The following is a 22,171-nucleotide window of genomic DNA, read 5'->3' as shown; positions in this document are numbered from 1 at the left end:
AAAACATTTATTCAAGTAAAACGTTTTCATTCTGCTTTGTCATAGGTTATTTAGCTATGTGCCGCCCTTTGTTTTTTGTAAATTCTGCTGTCACCGAAAGTACTGAAATACGAGGTTCTGACTTGCTCTTGAATGCAGCACAATTTGATTCATGCTGCTGGTGAAAATCAATTTTGTCCCTTCAGACGAACCGTAGTTGTTTGCGGAAATCATCGAGTCTACTCTGTGGTACGAAATTGTTTTCACCTCAAAGACTCTACAGAAAAAAATTAGATGGTGTCGAGTTTAATGTACAGAAAACCATCGTTTGACCTAACGCAATTACACTCATTACATTTATTTAAACTATGATTTATGAAGACGCTTCTGCAATAAGTTACCCTTGGTTGCAGAAGGGTAGTCGCAACCACAGCACATCATTAAAAGTGCAACAGTGATTTGATGTCTCTAACTTTATGTTGATCTTTACAAGAGAAAGTAGTGTTGTCGTTTTAATCCTAAATGGGTTCACTGAATGCAAGTCAGTTTGCTACCAGATGCTACCAGGGTCTCTTTACAATATCAAAATCATGGCTTTGCACCAAAGCACCCCTTGTGGGAGTCAGGAACATCCTACTCATGGGTCCTCCAGGAGCAGGGAAAACCACAGTGGGCAAGATAGTGGCCCACAAGCTGGGACTTCCTGTCATTGATGTTGATGACGACATCTTGGAGACCACATGGAAGATGCCTGTTGCTGCCAAGCTGGAAGCGGTCGGTGGAGAGCGGTTCCTGGAGGAGGAAGGTCAAGCCTTGTGTAACTTCTCTGCTTCTGGCTGTGTCGTGTCCCTGACGGGCTCTAACCCTTTACACTCTGCAGCAATGCAGCACATCAGACAGACTGGACTGGTCGTCTACCTGGACGTGGACAGTGAGGACATCATACAGAGACTCACCAGGATGAAGGTGAACAGGATAGTGGGCCAGGAGTCAGGGGTATCCATGAGGGATATTCTGCATTATAGGAAACAGTTTTATGAGAAATGGCTTGATGTGCGGGTGCTGTGTGGAAGAGGGGACACAGTGGAGGGAGTGGTGGAGAAAGTGCTGAAAGCAGTGGAAAGATATCAGAACCATGCTGCGGAAACATATGTGTCAACCAGATGTGACAGCGAGGGATCATCCAATGAAAAAACACACTTTAGTGATGTGGTTGTAGAGGGTCTGGCTACAGATGGAGGCCTCTATGTTCCCAAAAATGGATTCCCAAAGATCAGTGCTTCTGAATGGATGAGACTAATAGAGATGTCATACCCAGAAAGGGCATTAGTTTTACTTGAAAAGTGCATACATCCACTGGATATCTCTCCTTTGGATCTCAGAACGATGGTATTCAAAGCATATGGATCAAACTTTTCCAGTGAGGTTGTTGCACCTGTAAAACATCTCAACCACAATTATTATATTCAGGAACTTTTTCATGGTCCCACTGCCTCATTTAAAGACCTTGCTTTGCAACTGATGCCCCAGCTCTTCAGCTACTGCCTCGCACCAATGTGCAATTACCTGATCTTGGTAGCCACGTCTGGGGACACAGGAAGTGCTGTGCTTAGTGGCTTCAGCAGGCTCAGTGGCACTAACAGACACAGGACTGGAGTGCTGGTGTTTTTCCCAGAGAAAGGAGTGAGTGACATTCAGAAACTCCAGATGACGCACTTTAGAGAGGGGAATGTGAGAGCAGTCGGCATCCGGTCAGACTTTGACTTCTGTCAGAGCGCCATTAAGAGGATGTTTGCAGAGTCTGGGTACCTCGCTGTGGAGTATGGCACAGTCCTCAGCAGCGCCAACTCCATCAACTGGGCACGTTTGTTGCCTCAGGTGGGTTTTTTCTCAGCAGACGATTTGACATAGTTTAGTAGAAAAAGCAAAGTCTTTCATTAAACATGCAGCAATAACGAATAAGGGAATTAATGTGCATGTTTCAAAATGTTATATTAGACAAGCGTTAGTCTGCGTTTCCCTCATTAGTATAGATGAAACACTATTGCTACCAATGAACAGTTATATTTTGTGTCATTAAACACTATTTTATTAGTTGATTCTTCTCACTTGCAGGTGGTCTACCATTGCTCAGCCTATCTGGATCTGTGCAGAGACGGTGTTATCAAGTTTGGGGAGCCAACTGATGTTTGTATCCCTACTGGTAACTTTGGTAATGCCATGTCAGCTATTTACTCTAAGCAAATGGGCATCCCGATAAGAAAAGTCATCTGTGCGTCCAACCACAACCACATCATCACAGACTTTATCACCACAGGCAAATACGATCTCCGAGGCCGGCCTCTGATGCTCTCCCACTCTCCAGCTATAGATATCCTGAAATCTTCCAACCTTGAGAGGTTTATCTATCATGTCTCAGATGGAGACAGCCATCTTGTCAAGGGCCTGTTTACACGCTTAGACAGAAAGCAACACTTTCAAGTTCCTGAGCCTCTTCTTGGCAGGATACAGCAGGAAGTGATGGCTAGCTGGTGCTCTGAAGATGACTGCTTGGCTGCCATCCAGAGTATTCACACACAGACGGGCTACGTTATGGACACACACACCGCCGTGGCTAAAGTCGTGGCTGACAGGCTGCAGGACGGTTCATGCCCTGTGGTGCTTTGTTCCACTGCTCACTATGGGAAATTTGCTCCTGCTGTGTTCAAAGCTTTACAAATCCAAAATATTCCAGAGGATCCTGCGGAACAGCTGAAGAAGCTGGAATTGACTGCATCCAGACCAGAATTGCACAGAGACATGATGAAATGCCTGAAGGCAAGCAGCAGGAGTGAACACACTGTTTGTCAGGCAGATTACAGTGTGTTGGTAGAAGAGATGGAGGGCATGATACATGACTGTTTTTTGAAAGTTATGTAGGATTGTTTTAGTTTTTCATAATGTCCCTTATTATCATGAAGTCAATCAAAAGTAAATATTTACAAATGGGATATAATTCATCTGCCCAGAATGTGTCATGTACTCTTCATTCTTCCAATGTATCTGTAATGTTTCAAACAAGAATCAATAAACAACAGGACAAAAGCATGTAATACCTGGCTAAACAATATAAGATTGTGAAAACATTCAAACAAAAAAAGAATAAATTGCAAATCAATAAAATGTACTAGATATTAGCAAGAATGTTAGTTTGATAGAGCTTAAACAGCTTCTATGCTGATTTAAGGTTCATTGATCATGCACCATTTCTTCACTATCAAGAGTTCTGGTCCACTAGATGGGGATGTTTGCCACCGCCACATGGAAACACTGCTGCCAACATTTCATTAACAAGGTCAAATAAATTAGTGTGATGTAATATCAATATCTGCAGTCAGGGAGATAACTTGAAGTTAATTGTATACTTAAGCATTGTACTATGACAGTGTATTTGCAGTTTATCTTTTCTTTATCTTTAATACGCTACTGTGTCCTTGACCAACAACATGGTTACCGATAGGGAAGTTATTTTTTAATTATATGTTTTTATTAAACAAAATGTGTCCATTTTTCCCAGTAATTATCCAACACTCTGCTCGTCTCATGTAAAGAAAGCTGAGGGCATAACAAAAGTGATGCAGTGCAGAGTCTCTTCATGTGGCATAAAAATACAGCTAATGAATTGACCTCTGTGAGGTTCACAGTTCAGTAATTGCCAAGTGAATTTGCAGTAGCTGTTACAGCCCTCATATCAGTGTGCACCGATATAAACTAGGCTTCAGTAAGGAAAAAAGTAAAATAAAATAAAAAAATGTGCCAATTTTTTACGAAGTGAGATCCTGCAGGACTGCTAACATTCAGGACTATATTTAAATGGACTGTGTTAAACCATTGTTTTATTTTGTTTCTATATCAGCAGCTTGCAATTTTACTCCTGCCAAATATTAGATGAGGAGATTGTTTTTATACTGGAGTTCTAAAGATGGAGGATGAGCCAGCAGACTGTTAACCTTGATTTAGCTTAAACGGTAAAAATGAGAAAATAGCTAGGCCAGCCAAAAATTATATATAGATAAATTATATGACTATGACTATGAATGATAACTTTTGGTTAGTCTTATCATTGATTGTTCTGCTGAATCTGAACTACCATTGTACTTTAAAGATTTCTTACTGCTGCAGCTCAGTGAAAATTATTAAAATAATTGAATTATAAAAGAGAACAAGTTCCAAATTCACTGTGCTTCTGTAACTAACACGTTCAATATCGACATGAACCCACAAATTAATCATCATTAAAATTATAAAATCATCCTTTAACTGTGGTATATTTGGGATTGGTTTTCATATAGCCTGTTGGAATTGCTAATATGATATAAACTTTGGTAACAAAAGTGCATTCAGCACACTAGTCTTATTTCCCATTTTCCCTCAGAACAACATATAACATAAAAACATGGGCAGAGTGGGCCTGATGGTAATTTTCCATCATTCAGCGTCACTCCATGTGTAATAGAAGAGGCCAGAAATGAATCCTGTCTCTGTGGCTATCAGTTGAGTCATTGAAATCCAGGTGCTGCCTCAGCAGCCAGCCACAAGGAGAGAAGGCAGGAAGATAAGTTTCATAGATCTCCAAGATTGCTTATGACTGCAGTTGTTAAAATAGATGGAAAGTCAGGTCAGATTTGACAAAGCATTTTTGCTAGCATGCCCTCTAATCTGGATCACTGTCCCCCAGTCTTTGCTTGAACAACAGATTTTATTTTCTCACTACTGTATGTTCTTTTTCTCTTTATCTGTCCATACCTCAATGTCACACATATGTCATTCAAAAACCATGAACTTAGGCGTTCTGCAGTTGAAGACTACCTATGAGTTATTTTTTAACACAGATGATATGCTGGTCTGACCAGCTCTGTTCTCCCACACTAAATTAGGAAAAGCTCTTTCTCTACGGTTGTGGCTTTTTTGTGGAAAGCACCCTATTGCCTAAAACGGGGGTTCCCTCCCTCGGGGACAAGACCTCCACAAACAAAGCAGAAAAAATATATATGAACTTCACAAAATTACACACTGCACATATTTTAAGACTGCCATGTAATATTTTTGTAAAATATGTTGTACTTATCATTACCTACCGTATTTCTGTAATTACATTGGTTATATTATTATATTTTCATATAACTTCTCATGTGCATTTAGTTCCACTGTTTACATTTGTATTTGTCATTTTATGAGCTTGTCAAATGTGTGTAAAGCAGTTTTCTTACTTATAGTATTTTATTTTATTTGCTTGTTTATCTTTCTGGGGAAAAATGCAGAAACACTGTGACACAGGCTGTGCAATAGATGTACACCAAGCGTCTGACTGAAGCTAATTTGCAGCCCATGTCCCTGGTTAATAGAATGAGGAGATGTGCAAAATGTTCCAAACTCTGCTCATTGTCATGATTTTCTTTCTTATGTATATTTTCTGAAAAATAATATAATAATAATGGAATAATAGAAAATATAATTGAATTATAAAAGAGAACAAAATGCCAGCAATTTCTGAATTAACATTGACATGAAAAAAACAAAACAAAACATGACGGGCAGTAAATTTGTCTTTGCTCTTTTCCCGAAGGCTTCCAATCAGACAATCAAAATGTCAAGAGAAGAAACAATTTCAACAACTCAGGTGCTGTGTGTGAGAAATGAGCGCATCATACACAATGGTCTAGTTTGGCTGGTTTACCTGTCAGTGTGTGAAAGCAAGTGAGCAACAGGGAGACTGCTGTCTCGGTGGTTTGGAGTGATCCATTGCTCTTGACAGAATCAAAGACTTGTGTTATTCAGCCTGTGGCAAACAGACAGAAACTGAAAGGACCTGAGAGACATCAAGATAAATTCCAACCTGCGCTGTTTTTTGGAATCAGTGCAATATTGTACAATCGCCCCTCTGACTACAATTTAGTTTTAACAGCTTACAAGATCACTGATCACTCTTGCTATTCATAAATATACTGTATATTAGACCGTAGACCTCTTTGGACCAACACTGCTTGTTTTTCAGCCCTTCCTCCCCTCTGTGTCTGGCTTATTAATCAAACTGCTTGACAGGTGAATGTGAAGAATGGGTGGTAAGTGTCTGAAGGGGAGGAGGACAGTGTGCAGGTGCATGCATGTGTCTGTGTGTGAGCGATGAAGGGAAAGAGAGAGCCAGCCGTTGCTCAGCACCTAGTGGCTCACAGCTGGGTGAGCAAGGATAATTGCAGGTACCAGTCTGTTCCCATCTCCTTAATGTGAACCTGTGGCATAATGGGAACTGGTCTTTCACAGAGAAGGGAAATAGAAAGGGCAGAGAAGGAAATTAACACATTGGTGGGGCTTGGGAAGGTGATCCAGGAGTCATCTCGGTAGATTTTTAGCTTCATCTCCCAGAAACAGACTATTGCTTTTTCTTTTTGAACATGAAAATATCATGTTGTGTTGATATTTCATCATATATGATGTATTATTTGCTTTGTTGGCTTAAACTAGTGAGTTCATTCTTATAGCATTGTTTTCCCCCCTAAAATATCACTCTGTTTAAATGTGGACTGGTTCCAGTGGTGAGCAGCATAATGGCTAAAAGTAATTTGATCATCTTTATTTTCTACTCTGGACACCACCAGTCGACCTGTGCAGGGATCTATAAACTGCTTGTTTGAATGCAGCTAAATCATATTTAAAAAGTATTTTTTTTTCAGGAAGCACATAAAATAAAATTAGGCAAGAGCAGAACGTTAAGCTAACACACCAATTTGCACCCCAGCATACCTCAGTGAAGTGAGGAAGAGGAGAAGAGAAAAGAAGCACTAATGAAGATGCCAACAGGAGCTCACCACCACATGATGATTGGTACGGTATGGTAGCATGGACTGAGCTCATTTACATGTTGATGCAAACCCAGAGCAGAACAACAGGCATTTGTACCTACCTGCTGTTTTACGGTCTTTAATGAACACGCAGACAAGAAGCACTGATTCATCTCAGAAAAAAACTGAAAGGTCCTGAAACAGATTATGTTTAACTAACGTCTCCAGTCAAAGCTTCTGGTGACCATCTGCAGGGTCCTTTTTCTCTGTGATGAAGGAAAGAGAATCCATTTCTCACTCAGAGAATGAGAAACCAATGACCCTGAGATGGATCTGTGTGAAAAAAAAGATACAAGCCTCGTCTCAGAGGGTCCAGATTGACAGCTGACTGACAGAGGTTAACAGCCAGGGAAGACTGAGTGGCTCAAAGGTTTAAAACTGAACCTCTTGGACTCTCACTTCAAATATGTTGTGGAGTTAAAGGTCAAAATGGTACATGTTGAGTGCAGAGTTGATACATGGAGGCTGGCTGCTGCTGAATTCCCAAGATATGCCAATAACTGACTCTTCGCTAAGCCCCAGATCCCTTACTTACTGTGTCACTATGTCAAGTTTTCTGTCCTTGGATGGCACATGCAGTTCACTGGTAACAGTGGCAGTTTTACTACTCAAAGCGTGCAGTGTCTTTTAAAAAATATAATACCTGTGATTTCAGTAAAAGGTAGACAAAAGCAGCTAGTTGACTTTGTCAGCTGAAAAGACAACTGTCATTCATTACACTGTTACCAAGCTGGCTATTAAAACTAGTGTTAGTTTAAGGAGGTGGTTGAAAATACCTTTTTGGTATTTATTTAACTTCTCCATGTGATTCATTTTAAGACAAGAACTCTGTCCTTAAATATGCACATGATAGTTAATATGAAAAGAAAATCTACAAACTAAACCTAAAATTAACAAAAACTTCTTTTTCAAATAAATAAACAAACAATACAATAAGCCATTTTCAAAAACGTAACCTGTGTCTGTGTCTGACCAAATTACTGAAAAAACACAGCGGCATGTAAAATCAACATATAACAACTGTAAGAGTTGCACAGGCTATTGGCCAGTCTAGATATACTAACCTTCTTAACAAAATACTCCAAAACATCTCACAGGTTGTCCAAGACATATCAGTAAAAATATTATGGCATTGATTAACGATGAAGAAATGGTGTTAAAAAGTACAGCTAAACAAACTAAAATATGTCAAGAATGTCATTAGTCTGCAGATTTGATTAACAAAAATAATACTGTTACCTATGAGATATAGCCCTGTAAGTAATTAATATTAATATAACAGTTTCTGTTCTTCTGGATGGGCCTGAGTTTTTTGTGATGCTGGACAGATGAGCCTTTTACGTATATAACAGATCGACAGCCAAACACTTTTTTTTAAACTTGTAAGTAGAATATATAAGTAGAGGCATTAAGGAACTGCAGTCTTTCTTCAAAAATTTTGTTATTAATTGCAATGAATTCAGACTTAAAGGCCATTTTTTGCAGAAATGATAAGATCATTGTGTCTCTGCTGTGCTAAAAGGATTTAATAGATAGTCTGATATTTTCAAAATTGCCCAATTTCCCCAAATTACCCAAAATGCACATGGTATGACATCATCCTTGTTCTCTATAATGTGCTCTTGGCCTTTAGAGTAATACTACTACTAAATGTGCTACTTTCTGTACCATATATAATCCACTAGTTAGAAAGACATGCTGGCGATTGCAGGTTATAATGCATTATTTTTACATTCGCTCCTGAGTTTTGGGGTTTGGACAGACTAGAAAAAATATATTAAATCTCAAACTTTTGACATAGAGTTGAATTTAACCCAACTGTCATGACTAATTGTGCTTGCAGAACTAAGGTTTGTCTTGGGGATTTTGGCTTAACAAATGGTTTGTTTCCTGAGTTTTCCTAATTCACACTTACAGTAATATCTGTTGAACACAAATCATAACATTTACTGTAGCAACTGTACGGATACACACTTACATCCGTTTACAATGCATAGCAGGTGAACTTTAATCCCCATGCAACAGAATGTTTGATATTTTTATTACCTTGTTTTCATGTCAGTATTGACTCATAGTCGTCTATTGTCTTCCTAAATAGCACCAATCAAATGGCCTACTAAGCACAGATTTAGTTATATAGTTACTTAGTTAAGACACACCTGTGAATACTTGTGTAATAAAGTGATAAAATCTGACGTCTTTGCCAGCAACTTTCTGAAACAAAGTCACATTTTTTCTAGGAAATCTGTTGTTATAGATTAGAATTGTCTCCTACTTTATCATTTGAATGGCTACCTTATCATTTTACAGCCAATAAGAAGCATGAGGTCACACCTAACACCATGTACATTTTTCTTGGTATGATGGTAATTATCAAGCTCGTATTGGCTAAAGAGACTTTCAAGAAGGCCACTTTAATTACTCCTTTCCCTATTTAAAACAGGGTATGGAAGGAGTGATGTAGTCGTCAGAGCCTTTAAAAAGATAAGACTCCTCCACATCATTTCTGACGGTGCATGTCTAAAGATGGGTTGGAGACGCACAGACTGCCTTTCAAAGCCTCTGACAGACATTTTTGAAAAACTTGGATCACTTGTGGGCACCTGGCCTTTTTGTTTTTTCATAATTCCTGTAATCATCTCTGCAGCGCTCGGTGGTGGCTTCATTTTTCTCAAAGACAGGGAGGACAATGATCTTGAACGGCAGTTCACCCCCAGGAAAGGACCCTCAAAGGCAACAAGAGCTTTTGTCAGAGAAAACTTTCCATACAATGACTCCATGTTTTCAAAAGACAGGCTGTATGACAAGGGAAACTTTGCATCGTTCATCGCTGTGTCAACTAACAATTCTAATATACTAGCAATTCCTGCCTTTGAGGACATCATTGCACTCAACAACAGGATCCTCAATATCACTGTGGATAATGGAAGAGTGGGATTCAGCGAGTTATGTGCAAAAGCCAACGGACAATGTGTCTCAAATGTCATTTTGGAAATCGTTAGTTTAAATGAAAGTGATCAAACCAGCATCACCTACCCTGTACATACACACAGATCCAGTTCAGTCTTTCTGGGTTCTGTACTAGGAGGGGTTATCACAGATACCAACAACTCAGTCATCAGTGCTCAGGCTGTTAAGCTCTTCTACTACTTAGAGGATCAAGAAAGCACAAAGGAACTCTCCAAATTATGGCTGCGAGCATTTAAAAAACTCTTTTCAGAGAACAACAGCAAATACACTTATGTATGTATGACACTGCTGCAAAAATAACGCTTAATATCATGTATTTTCTCACAGGTTCTCATTTTCCTGGGAAGCAGAAGCATGAAACTTGTTTGAGCATCTCAGAGATAATGATAAAAGGTTTTCATGAGAATATCCTCTGAGCAACAGAAACTACTGGAAGAAGAACTTCTTGTTAGGACAAGAGGCAGGACTGTCTAATAACCTAATGCTGCAGATTTAGTCTATGCATCTTTTCTTGTTGGCAGCTTGATATTTTGGCCTTGAAATCCAGTTTGAAACAGTTAATTGGGTCAAACTTATTTTCAAAGTTATGATGTGATGAGCGGAAATCTCCCCCAGCAAACTTTGCACAAAGTTTCAAACCATAATTTTCACTGTTATTTTTATTTGTTTCATTCATCTAAATCTACAATTATATATTTCGGTACACTTTATCTCCCTAAGTGATTATTTAATTGCAGTTTTTCAACTCTTTGCACCTCCAGGTGGAAAGTTGTAATTTACCTTTTCCATGTAGATTTAAAGATGGTAGGTTTAAATAATATCAGAAATCAGATAAAGTGACACAGACTAGGAAAGGACTATGAGACAGATTGATGATACAAGAAAAAAAAAACTTTTGGTTACAACAAGCTAAAATAATCAACATCAAACAGTGAAACAAAGTAGGATTTTGTTTCATAGCTGAACATGTAAGTGTACTGTGATGTTTGAGCAATAGAGGCAATATAATTATTGCTAATGTGCATTATAAAAAGCATACACATATATTTTGTAAACACATTGGACACAGCCTGCCTGCTCTCACTATATCAATATAATTCATTTAGAAATAATGTATTTGTCAAGGTTGCAGACACGCTGCTTCATCCTGAACATGAAGCTGTGCTGTCACACTGCTTTTATTGCTGCTATGGCATTCCTGTGTAAACACTGTTTTCTGGCTAAAGAGCTCATGCTGGCTTCTTTTTGCTGTATTCTGTTATAGGTGTCTTTCTGCACCTCCAAATCCAAGCAGGAGGAGATTGACAGTCACACCACAGATGGCTTCCCTTTATTCCTCATTACTTATGCCTGTGCTATCACCTTCTCTGTGATATCCTGCCTGAGGTAAGAAGTGATCAGTGGCTGTCACACAGTGAGTGATTTTCTGACTGCAGGCCAAGTCTGGGAAACAGACAGAGCTGTTGTTCTTCAGTGCGACTGATACAGGAAAGACTCATGGACGTTACATTAAGGGTCCAACAATTTCAGCACTTTGAGTTGTTATGTGTCCTTAACCATTAGATTATTATCATTGTTGTGGTTGGACAAAATAATAGAAATACCTGATAATATTTAAATTATTTTAATTTTTTTTTTAAATTCACATACTGTTGGTACTGTTGATGTCCTTAACAAATTTTATGGTAGGTTTTTTTTTACTCAAATAACCTCAGGTTTACAATTTCTAATGTTTACAAATCTGCAAAATCTTTTAAAACAGTGTTGCTCTGGGTTGCCACTTTTCACTCACTGAAATTAGTGAACCTGCAGATAAATTATGGAAAGTGAATCAAAATACATATATTAAAAACTCAAAGGGCAAACACTGAATGCAACAATACATCTCTTAAAATTTTGCAACCCTGTTATGAGATAATGTAATCAGTAACATTATCAATATTGCATCACTTGACACTTGTTAGTTTTGTCAATAAAAGAAGCACCATGGGTCACATGTCACGTAACTAGTTGCCAGACCCACATCTGATGAGCTAAAGCAGGGTCACCCTTCCAGGTTCTGTTTAAGTCAGGAGTGTCTAATCCTGGTCCTCGAGGGCCACTGGTCCTGCTTGTTTTCGAACTATGCCTGCCCTCCCCACTGCTAATTACCTGGGTCAGGTGTGTTCAGTCCATTAGAATCTGGAAGATGTCATCCCAGATGAGGGGGGAAGTGAGGGAAGACAAAGTGAAATGCTATCCCCCAGCTTCTGATTGGCTGAACACACCTGATCCAGGTAATGAGCAGTTGTTAGGGCAGGGATAGTTGGAAATTAGCAGGACAGTGGCCCTCGGAGACCAGGATTGACCACCCCTGGTTTAAGTGAACACACCTGATCCAGGTAATCAGCAGGCTGGTCAGTGGCTCTGGCAGGGACAGTTGACAAACAAGCAGGACTGTAGATCTCATGCACCAGGGTGGTGACACCTGACTTAAAGGATTAAAAACATTTCTGCTGAAGGAATGTTTAATGTCTTATTAAAATATAAATAAGGATAAGACTCAAAATGGCTATAACCTTTTATAGTGTCTGAAGTGCAACTGCATGTGAGATCTCTCCTTTGTTTAAAGACCACTACCTTCCCATGCTACACACAACTAGTTTGACTTTCAGTTACAGTTTTTTAAGAAACTTATAATGTCGGAGACAGAAACTGATCAAGAGCATGAATATGACAAGCTAATAGACTGCAAACAAAGCAGACACCTCAGATTTTTTGGCATGTGCATTTGACTTCAAGCCCTGTACCTCGTGGCTGTTTGGAGCCTTTGAGGCAACATTTGAAAAAAAAAAAAAAAATTATGGTCTGGGGTTTCATAATGAGGAACCATGTCTCCCAGTAGAGCAGATGTGTTTTTAATCTTTTTTGAACAATGGAGGTCGACAAAACAGATGAACAAACTAATTGAGGCTGGGGGCTGACAGATATAAACTGTGACTAGAGGCAATTCATTATTGGTTTTACTCTAAATGGGGAGTGTTGAAAATACTGTTAATACAGAAAATGACTGGCCTTGTCTTTTAATGTTCATGAGTCATTATTCAATAGTATGAGTCAAGTCTGGGGTTAATTAGGTATGAGTGAGGTCCGAAGCCTGTCTCAGTGGGACTTTAGTGCAACTTCAGTACCTGTTTTTGACAGCAGTTATATCCACAGTGACAAAAGTTACATTGTCCTGCTTTAATAAACAACTTAAAGGTGACTTTTTTACACTTCGCATCATTTGCCAAAATGTCCTGATGCAAAGACATTCATGTGTGATGCTTTTTACAACAAACAGCAGGCAGTTATCTGAAGGTTACTCAGGTTGAAGTGGTAAAGATAAAGTTTGGATAAAGGACCTTGGTCACAGCATATTATTATCTTTGTTACCTTTATTAGTTATAACAAGAAAACCATCCTATCTCTGCCTCCCCGACAGAAGAGACAATGTGAGGAACAAGATGTGTGTGGCTGTCTTTGGCGTCTTCACCTCCGGCCTGGCTGTCCTCTCATCTTTTGGTTTGCTGCTTTACATCGGAGTGCCATTTGTTATTACCGTCGCAAACTCTCCTTTTCTAATTCTTGGTAAGACAAATCTACCTTTTGGTTTTGTGTTTGATGTCCTTTTATGAGTGAATAAAACATCTTAGTAAAAAAATATTCAACACTTATATTTTTAACAACTGCATAAGCTTTTATATATGTATTTTATAGTTTGATAAAAAAAAAGCAAGTTAAAATAAAAATATGTTTTCCAGGAATTGGTTTGAACAACATGTTCATAATAGTATCTGACTGGAAGCACACTCATGTGAAAGACCCAGTGCCAAAGCGGATGGCGCACACTTATAAAGAAGCTATCATGTCTATCACCATCACTGCCCTGACTGATGTGCTGAAGTTCTTCATAGGCGTCATGTCTGACTTCCCGTCAGTGCAGTCGTTCTGTCTGTACACCAGCACTTCTATCATATTTTGTTACATCTACACAGTCACCTTCTTTGGAGCCTTTTTGGCTCTAAATGGGAGGAGGGAAGCCAGCAACAGACACTGGCTGACCTGCATGAAAATACCATCAGACAGTCCTGATCAATGTTCGGAGATATATAACATCTGCTGTGTGGGTGGTGACTATGATGAAAACACTGGAGCAGAGAAAAAACAACTAGTGAGTAGGTTTTTTCGGGATTACTATGCCCCATTTTTGATTAAACCATGGGTTAAGGGAGTTGTAATATTGTTTTACTTAGCATATTTAGTTACAAGTATTTATGGATGTTTCCACATACAACAAGGGGTTGAGCTTTATGATCTGGCAGCTGATAACTCCCATGTAACAATATACAATAAAAAGCAGAGACAATATTTTTCTGATTATGGTCCAACGGTGATGGTTATCGTGAGTGAGAAATTCCCATATTGGGATAAGGCCAAGAGGTACCAACTTCAGGACTGCATAGAGGAATTTAAAAGGCTCCAGTTTGTAAATGAGACTATCTATACATCCTGGCTAGACTCTTATTTATTATATGGGCAAGAACAACATTTAAATATTGATGATAAAGATGTTTTTCTCAAAAATCTATCTACATTTTTTGATTTATTTCCTTTTTTCAAGCAAGATGTGAATCTCACTGGTGATGCCATTTATTCATCCCGGTTCTTCATTCAGACTGTTAATATTGCAAATGCCAGCATGGAAATTCACATGCTTAAAAGTCTGAAAGCCACCACAGAAAGTTGCCATGTAGCGTCTTTATTGGTCTATCACCAGGAATTCATCTTTTATGACCAGTACAATGTAGTGGTGAGCAGCACGATTAAAAACGTTAGTGTGATCACAGCAGTGATGTTAGTTGTCTCTCTCCTGTTAATTCCTAACCCCATCTGCTCATTATGGGTCACTTACTCCATTGGATCAGTGACTGCGGGGGTGACAGGTTTCATGGCACTGTGGGACGTCAGCCTTGATTCCATTTCCATGATTATTTTTACGGTCAGCATCGGCTTCACTGTTGATTTCTCTGCTCATGTGTCTTATGCCTTTGTGTCCAGCAACAAGACAAGTCCCAGTGACAAAGTGGTGGATGCTCTCTCCACTTTAGGCTATCCCATCCTTCAAGGTGCCTTTTCAACTATTTTAGGGGTGTCTGTGTTGGCTACATCTGAGTTTCATATCTTCAGAACATTTTTTAAGATTTTCTTTCTCGTCATGTTTATCGGCATGGTTCACGGTCTTGTTTTCATCCCAGTATTTCTGACATCTTTTACATGCAGCTCAAATAAATGTGAAAGTACAGACAAGAATCTGAAGATCAGCAAATTGTGACTTGTTATTCATAGATCCCATAACAAAACCTGTTCCAAAACCACATTTGTAATAAAAGTTAGTGAGAAGTCAGTGTAAATGATTTTTATGCAAACATTTTACATTTTCTGAATGTTAAAATCTGAATTTATCTGACTTTTGTCAAAATGCTTGTTTTTTTACATTGAGGTGTATTATACTTTGTAAAATATTCATATTTATACTCATTTTGTTTATTGAGATTAACAGTTGATTTGAAGTGATTTTGAAAATAACCTTTTTTTGTATTCAGTGCTATAATATTTAATAATGGTTTACTGTAGTATAGATTTCAAAAAATATAGTTTCTGTCAGAGCTGTTTACTATTTTACCATTTTATACTTGATAATAAAGGCTGTCCCAAAAGTCGATGCCATATAACACTGTCTGTTTTGTGTGTACTCTTACTTAGTCTGGGTATGAAACCAGGCTTCCTGACATGAGTGCATGGTACATGGGCAATGACACCTCATTATTCATTCACATGAATATGCAATTACTATAAAATAAAATAATCAATTTTTATTACTGATGCTGTGACATTTGTGATGGCAGTAGTGTGAGCAATTGATCCCTGATTACTATGTACAGTAGATGACTCATTGTCCTTATTAGACAATTAGAGATCTGCTGTAAAGTAATTTACTCTTCGAACTACAAAATAATTATAATTGTTTTGCAATTAAGAAAATCCTATTGATTATCTTCCACCATTGTAGCTGGATGATATATGGCTGTGATTTGTACCTAAAATTCTAGTAGACTGGGTCCTGAACCAGTTGGGGTTTTGAAATTTAAAGATCAGATTTAGAAAATTAATCACAAAACTCTTTTAAAAAAGCTTGTGGCATGGGACAGGACAAAGACCAAAAAAGAAAAAAAAAACCCAATCTCTTTTATTGAAGTTTTATGCCATATGCATATCTTTCAAATGCCACATTATTCCCTGCTGTGTAATACTGAGCCAGAATTTTTTCAACAGGAATTGGTCCTGATTACATATTCATCATGTTCTAAAATTGGCAGCAATATATAAACCTACTGCCCATACAGATGGTTCACACTGAAAAAAAGGTGCTATGCCCAACTTCATCATCATCCTGACTGATAATTTAGGATTTCATAAGTGTTTTAATTTCTGTTCTCTCAGTAATTTTGGAAAGTGTAATCATTAGTTTTTCTTCAACACTCACAGTCTTTCTTGCTAAAAAGTTGGATGTGCAGTCTTGTAAAACCATGAAATTTCTCTAGTGGATGCCAAATTGGCCATATACAGCCTTGGATGTAAAAAATACATGCATGCTTACTTGGCATAGGCACAAGATTAGAAGAACAGCAATGACAAAGAGACAAGAATAACATTTTCATGTTTCATTGAAAAAACAGCATTAGGCAAAGCCATTATAACTTTATACAGGCACATTGGATTATTAATAAACTCAGATTCTCAATGACAACAAAGAGAGCCATATGAGTTTGAAGCTTGTGATATCAAGTTTAAAATTAGACTGACTAAAAGAAAAGTCACTTTTCCTACAATGTAATGTAGACCATCATTATGGATACTGAGACAGAACAGATGCATATAAAAGGGCAGTGCCGTTCAGATAGTTTTCCTTATTAATGTCCGTGAAGTGGTGGAACAGCTGCTGCATTCCCTCTGTCCACTATTTGCTATCAGACATTAGGATTTCAAAGAAGGACAGGCAAATGGGCTCAGACGCAGCTGTATGTATGTAGGTTGCTCAAAAAACCTGAGAGGTCTTAAAGTTCCAGCTTCGAGCATCACTGATGGCCCATGCAACACGTAGGCCAACTCCCTGCGCTGTCATCCTCTGTCACGCCTGTCTTCCCTCACTCTGCTTCCAGGATGAAATGCCACTAGCCCACAGTGTGATATGACACACCCCTACATCCAGGAGTGAGAGAGAACAACATAAGAGCTCAAACTAATGTGAAGAACAGACTGATAGATTGGCAATGACAAACAGAAATATACAGTATCAGGTCTTCCTTTAGTGTACAGTAATTTGATTAAAGCCCCATCTATAAAGGAGTTTAATGATTGGAGATATGTATAGCCTGGATTTCCACAGTGTCAATGGGATATTCCTATTTAGGGTCACAGGGATCTGCTGGAGCGTATCCCAGCTCTCTTTGGGTATAAGGCAGGGGTCCACCCTGGACAGGTGTGTTTTATCGCATATATTTATTCATACAAGTAAACACTTTGGCTTTGAAACCAGGTTTTCAGGGCTAACTCAAACCATGAAAGTGTATGTACATATCTCAGTGACTTATAAGTAAAATGCACAGAGAAGCAAAACCTCTCCTTTAGCTCTCTCTCTCTTTTTTTAACTTTCTGTTTGGTATTTTCTATTCTCGGCCAAACTTTGCTGGAATGTAAAAACCATAATATTCAACATTGAAAAGAAAATAAGTCATACTCAATCTCCAGGGGGGCATTAAGAGAAACAAACTAAATAATAAACATATTAATAGAATAAAATTAAGCAAAACATGATTTTATAATGATACAGATTCCTTTTAGCACGAGCGGTTTTGGCTTTTCAGTGCTCTAACATTTTTTTACAACTTTGAAAAAAAGTGGATATAATCCTTCGGTTTATGTTAGACTGAATTACAGAAAACAAAACAAAACAAACAAACAAAAAAAAACAAAGAAAGAAAACAATGAGCCCAAATCTTTATCAACCGATGTAAATGACTTGCTTACTTTTGATGCTTCCCATTTTCAGGCCCGGACAGCTCCCTCACTGCCCACTCAGAAAGAGGCCATGGGCGGATCAATGGCGCTTCTTGAGCCCTACGAGATGATGGAGGAGACGGGTTGGAAGAGCGCACAGCCCCTGATGTGTCTCTTTGTGGCTTTTCTAGGCCTACTTAATGCTTGTTGTGGTCGGAAGAGGGCGGAGTGAGAAGCTCCCTGACTGGATGCCTCCTAAAAAATATATAAATATAATAATAACCTGCCCCCTCACCCCTCCCTTCCCTCCTCGTTTTGATTCAGTCTATGCAGCCTACACGCAGAAGGAGCGCGTCCGCCGCACAGCAGAGCCAAGACAGTCTTGTCTACAGTCACACCGAGGCGAGGTGGGGGGAACAGCTGCAGGCAGACCACATCAACAAGCTATATGAGGCTCCTGTAAGGAAGGGATCTGGCGAGGACAGCGAGGGAGTTCCTTGCGTTTTTCCTCGCCCTTTGCTTTTTTTATTTCAAGAACACACAGACCCCGAATCTTGCACGAATATCCTACAAGTGTTGGAAGTGATGGTTTAGCGAAGCAATTTGGTTGGTTTTTCTTTCAGCCTATCCCCCCCCTTCCGACACAGTAATTCCGAGCAGCAATCCCCCCCCCCCCTCTCCTCTCTAAAACCTCTGCGGACGCTCTCTGGAGGGACATGGCTGTTTTCCGGCTGTCGTTGCTGCTGCAAGTGGGAATTGTGATCGGTTCAAACCATAAATACGCGGAATGGTCAGTGCATGGGAAAGATAACAGACCACAGGAGACGATTTACGCCGCTCAGACGCACCGTCGGCAGCTGGCGCATATCCGTGCGCCCCGTCATCCTCCCGGGGAGACGGCGAAACTGCTGCAGAAACCAGAGGAACATCTCCCCAGTTGGGTCACGGCTTTTCTTCACACGGGGGACTCGAACACCTTAAGGCACGCCAACTGCACGCGGAGGTACGAGCTCGCTTATCTTCGTGGAAGGTCACACGCCACCCCGCATTACTCCATGAGCAGCGTCTTGGATACGGTGCTTCACGCCACAAACTTCCTCAACATGATCTTGCAAGCCAACAGGTCCAGAGAGCAGACTCTCCGGCGAGACATTGAGTGGTACCATGCCTTAGTCAGGAGTATTCTTGAGGGTGACGCCAAGATTCACCGGGCAGTCGTTACTTTTAGCACAGATTCGTCAATGGCGAGTCCCTCGGTGGTTCTCCAAGCTACCAGAGCCGGTGGGGAGATAGTCCTCCAAGACCTCTCCAGTATGGCCCATCACCATCTACACAACAACACAGCAGATACTGAATGGTACTTCAAAGTCAAAGACAGAAAGAAGACCAGCTTCCATAAGACGGTGCTGAGCCAAGATTTTAGATCAGTTGACAATTCTTTAAAAAGAGGAGAGAGTTTTATCCCGGACAAGACTCATGTCAAATGGTCTGCTCCTTACCTTGAGTGTGAAAATGGGAATTTTGTTCCCCCTTGGCTTCTGACCTTATCAGCTGCTTTCTATGGCCTGAAGCCCAACCTGTCTCCTGAATTCAGGTATGCACACTGATGGTGGAAATCATGACAGGGATGTGGTGGTAAAAGAGGTGATAAACATCATAACAGCAACCAAACTTCAAAACAAATTCATTAAATCATCACTTTTCCTTTCTCAAATTAAAACTATGTTCATACAGCACGACACACTGAGGTTTCAAAACTGCAGATTCACACGAGGACGGTTCTGTCTAAAGCAGAGGTCAGATAGGTTTAACCAGCACTGCAGACCCAGGCCTAGTAAGGCAATTATACCTGTCTCTTTTTGCTTGTCAAACATACCACAGCCTGCCATGAGTTCCTCTGCTTATGTGAGGGGGGATTTCTTCTCCCCTCCACTCTGACAAGGCGGGATGCTAAAAATAACGCTGGATGTTACTTGATGTAGCAGTGTTGGAAACCTCTGGCTACAGGCCCTAATTAATTTTTCAAATTTGCTTGGCTGCATGCTTTACTACTCAGGAAATGTTGTGTGCCCTTTCTTTTACCTTGTTCCAAGGGGGAGGCTGGGAAAACTGCGATGAGTCACAACCTCGCTGAGATGAGAGACAGTCAGAATAAGCAGCATGAAGAAACGCGTCTGATGTTTGGGTGTTTTGTATAATCTGTGTCCTCAAGCCTCCCCTTCTGCAGCCTGCTGGTGTAATGTTTATGCCAGGGGTCCTGATATGCATGAGAATAGTCAAGTGTTAAGACTCCATAAGATCCTGACCAACATCTTCCCAATGAATATTTAATCCAGACCACTAGTTGTACATGTACTGCCTTCGATGAATGAGGCCAATGAGTCAAAACATGCAGTGATTATACTGTAATAGGCTATTAGCTACCTGGTGTTATCCCAGACTAAAGCCTCTCAGAGCAGCTTCACACACTTAGGCTCAGACTCCTACTGAAGCAATCTGATAGCAAATTACCTTGTGCACTCAACTCAACCATTGCCAAAGGAGCAATTTTCTTATCCCTCTCCCCTTTTTCAACTGGAGCTTCTTCCATAAAATTTAAGGTGTAATACATGTGAGCATTTTCTATTTAATATCAATGGAGAGTGGCCTCTTCAGTGGCACTTAAAAGAAACATCCCATTGTATTTCAAGTAACAGAGGAGCTGTTCTCAAGGATCTGTTCTTCCAAACCAATGAAAAATAAAGACAATTTGACATTACCACACTGTATTGTCTGTCTTAGGATTGCTTGTAGAGTTGCTGCTAATTAAATGTGGAGAACAAAAGGCTGAGCACACCTAAAACCAAAGCAATATACATAACACTAACACAAGTAATGAAAGGAATAGTTTAATGTTTTGGGAAATACACTTATTAACTATCTTGCTGAAAGGAGGATGAGAAGATTAATACCACTCATGTGTATACAGTATATAGGCTAAATATGAAACTACTGCCAGCAGCTGGTTAACTTCACTTCATATTTACTTTGTAGACATGAGACTAGTATTGATCTTCTCATCAAACATCCTGCAGTAAAGTATTTAAGTGTATTTCCCAGAAATTTCCCAAAACTATTGCTTTAATTAACACATGGTTTTCAGTCTCATATCAGAAAAGTGAAGGGCAAATTAATACAGGGGACACGAACAGGAAAAAATGTCTCTGCTCCTGACCAAGAAATAGTCCGGCATGTGACCCACCTCCTCTTCTTCTGTAAAATCATAACTTTTCATTATGATTATAGGTGCAGTTCAGTTTCTGTAACAAATCGTAGAAGTGCCTGTTAGCAGATTTTACGATTTTTTGCACATTGCCAAATTAGTTGTTTCTCCATTATTCCGGGCTGAATGCTAAGCTAATGATCTTCTGGCTAAAACTTTGTTTCATAAGTTTCGTCTTCTTTGACCCTGAGCAGCCTTCAAGCATTGCTTAGTTTCTGAGCGAACCTCCCTTCTAACCAATCAGAGAAGGTTATAGTCAGGGTGTGGGATGTCATGGCTGTCAAACAATATGTGAATGTGCTTCTTTAAACTAGGATTAGGTGCTCAGAAATGTTGCTGTGGATGATTCATTATGGAGAGAATGTTTTTCATTTGAGTGTCATGCTAGTGCTAGTTTGACCTCAAAAACTTGTATATTGTAGTTTTAAGCTAGATGGCACCTTCATGCCCAACGTTGCCATTTCTTTCTTTCATATTAATCCTCCCTGCGAACGTGCTGATTTTTTATGGCCATTTGCTGGAGTAGATCTGTTTGCAGTAGAACTGTCATTTCAAATCAGCACAAAAATGCCTCCAAAACATTTATAAAGACATTCTCAATAATACATATCCTAATTTGACATTCCTAACTCCAGCTTTTCTCCAACATATTGTAAGAGCTATGTTTCAGATGTCGATATCAAAGTAGCAAGCAGCTCATCCTGCATCCTCCCTGTGCCTCAGCAGCCTGCCAGATAAGAAACAGGAGAGGAGTGGAAATGCTGGCTAATATAGACATCAGCACTCCTCCTTTTCCACTCCAGATGAATTCGCAATCAATACAACAATGAATTAATAATGAAAGATGTAGAACAACAACACTGCATGGACCATCTTGATTCCAGCCTTTCAACGCTTCAGTCACTTCCTGTTCGGTGTGATAATGTTGCAAGAAGCAAGGTGACTTGTTTTTGTGCGTCTTGCATATGGAAATTAATAGACATTAAGTCTGTTTTTCTTATTT

The 22,171-nt window shown here is 39.5% G+C and overlaps 3 protein-coding genes across 3 annotated transcripts in view; all 3 read left to right on the top strand.

Moving 5' to 3' along the window:
* Positions 1–212: 212 nt before the first annotated feature.
* On the top strand, positions 213–3,875 carry thnsl1 (threonine synthase like 1). The gene is made up of 2 exons (XM_026292294.1): positions 213–1,857; positions 2,095–3,875. Exons 1-2 carry the CDS (start codon positions 502–504, stop codon positions 2,896–2,898), a joined length of 2,160 nt encoding a protein of 719 aa, XP_026148079.1. The 5' UTR covers positions 213–501; the 3' UTR covers positions 2,899–3,875.
* Positions 3,876–9,383: 5,508 nt separating this feature from the next.
* Positions 9,384–15,287, top strand: LOC113121814 (patched domain-containing protein 3). Its single transcript, XM_026292633.1, has 4 exons — positions 9,384–10,100; positions 11,092–11,213; positions 13,291–13,436; positions 13,610–15,287. The coding sequence occupies exons 1-4, from the start codon at positions 9,384–9,386 to the stop codon at positions 15,178–15,180; spliced, it is 2,556 nt and encodes an 851-aa protein (XP_026148418.1). The 3' UTR covers positions 15,181–15,287.
* Positions 15,288–18,622: 3,335 nt separating this feature from the next.
* Positions 18,623–22,171, top strand: part of gpr158a (G protein-coupled receptor 158a) — a 74,450-nt gene continuing 70,901 nt past the window's right edge. Inside the window, exon 1 of the mRNA XM_026292353.1 lies at positions 18,623–19,500. Within this exon, the coding sequence (XP_026148138.1) occupies positions 18,623–19,500 (878 nt within the window). The remainder of the gene's footprint in view (positions 19,501–22,171) is intronic.

This window comes from Mastacembelus armatus, chromosome 20 (assembly GCF_900324485.2).
Source record: "Mastacembelus armatus chromosome 20, fMasArm1.2, whole genome shotgun sequence".
Taxonomy (NCBI): Eukaryota; Metazoa; Chordata; class Actinopteri; order Synbranchiformes; family Mastacembelidae; genus Mastacembelus; species Mastacembelus armatus.
The sequence above is the reverse complement of the archived record's forward strand: the minus strand, read 5'-3'. Positions and strand labels throughout refer to the sequence as shown.

Coding starts and splice junctions, on each gene's coding strand:
- thnsl1 (XM_026292294.1), top strand. CDS start 502: ATGGGTTCACTGAATGCAAGTCAGTTTGCTACCAGATGCTACCAGGGT. Junction 1,858..2,094: donor GGGCACGTTTGTTGCCTCAG/GTGGGTTTTTTC, acceptor TCTCACTTGCAG/GTGGTCTACCATTGCTCAGC.
- LOC113121814 (XM_026292633.1), top strand. CDS start 9,384: ATGGGTTGGAGACGCACAGACTGCCTTTCAAAGCCTCTGACAGACATT. Junction 10,101..11,091: donor ACAACAGCAAATACACTTAT/GTATGTATGACA, acceptor ATTCTGTTATAG/GTGTCTTTCTGCACCTCCAA. Junction 11,214..13,290: donor TCTGTGATATCCTGCCTGAG/GTAAGAAGTGAT, acceptor CCTCCCCGACAG/AAGAGACAATGTGAGGAACA.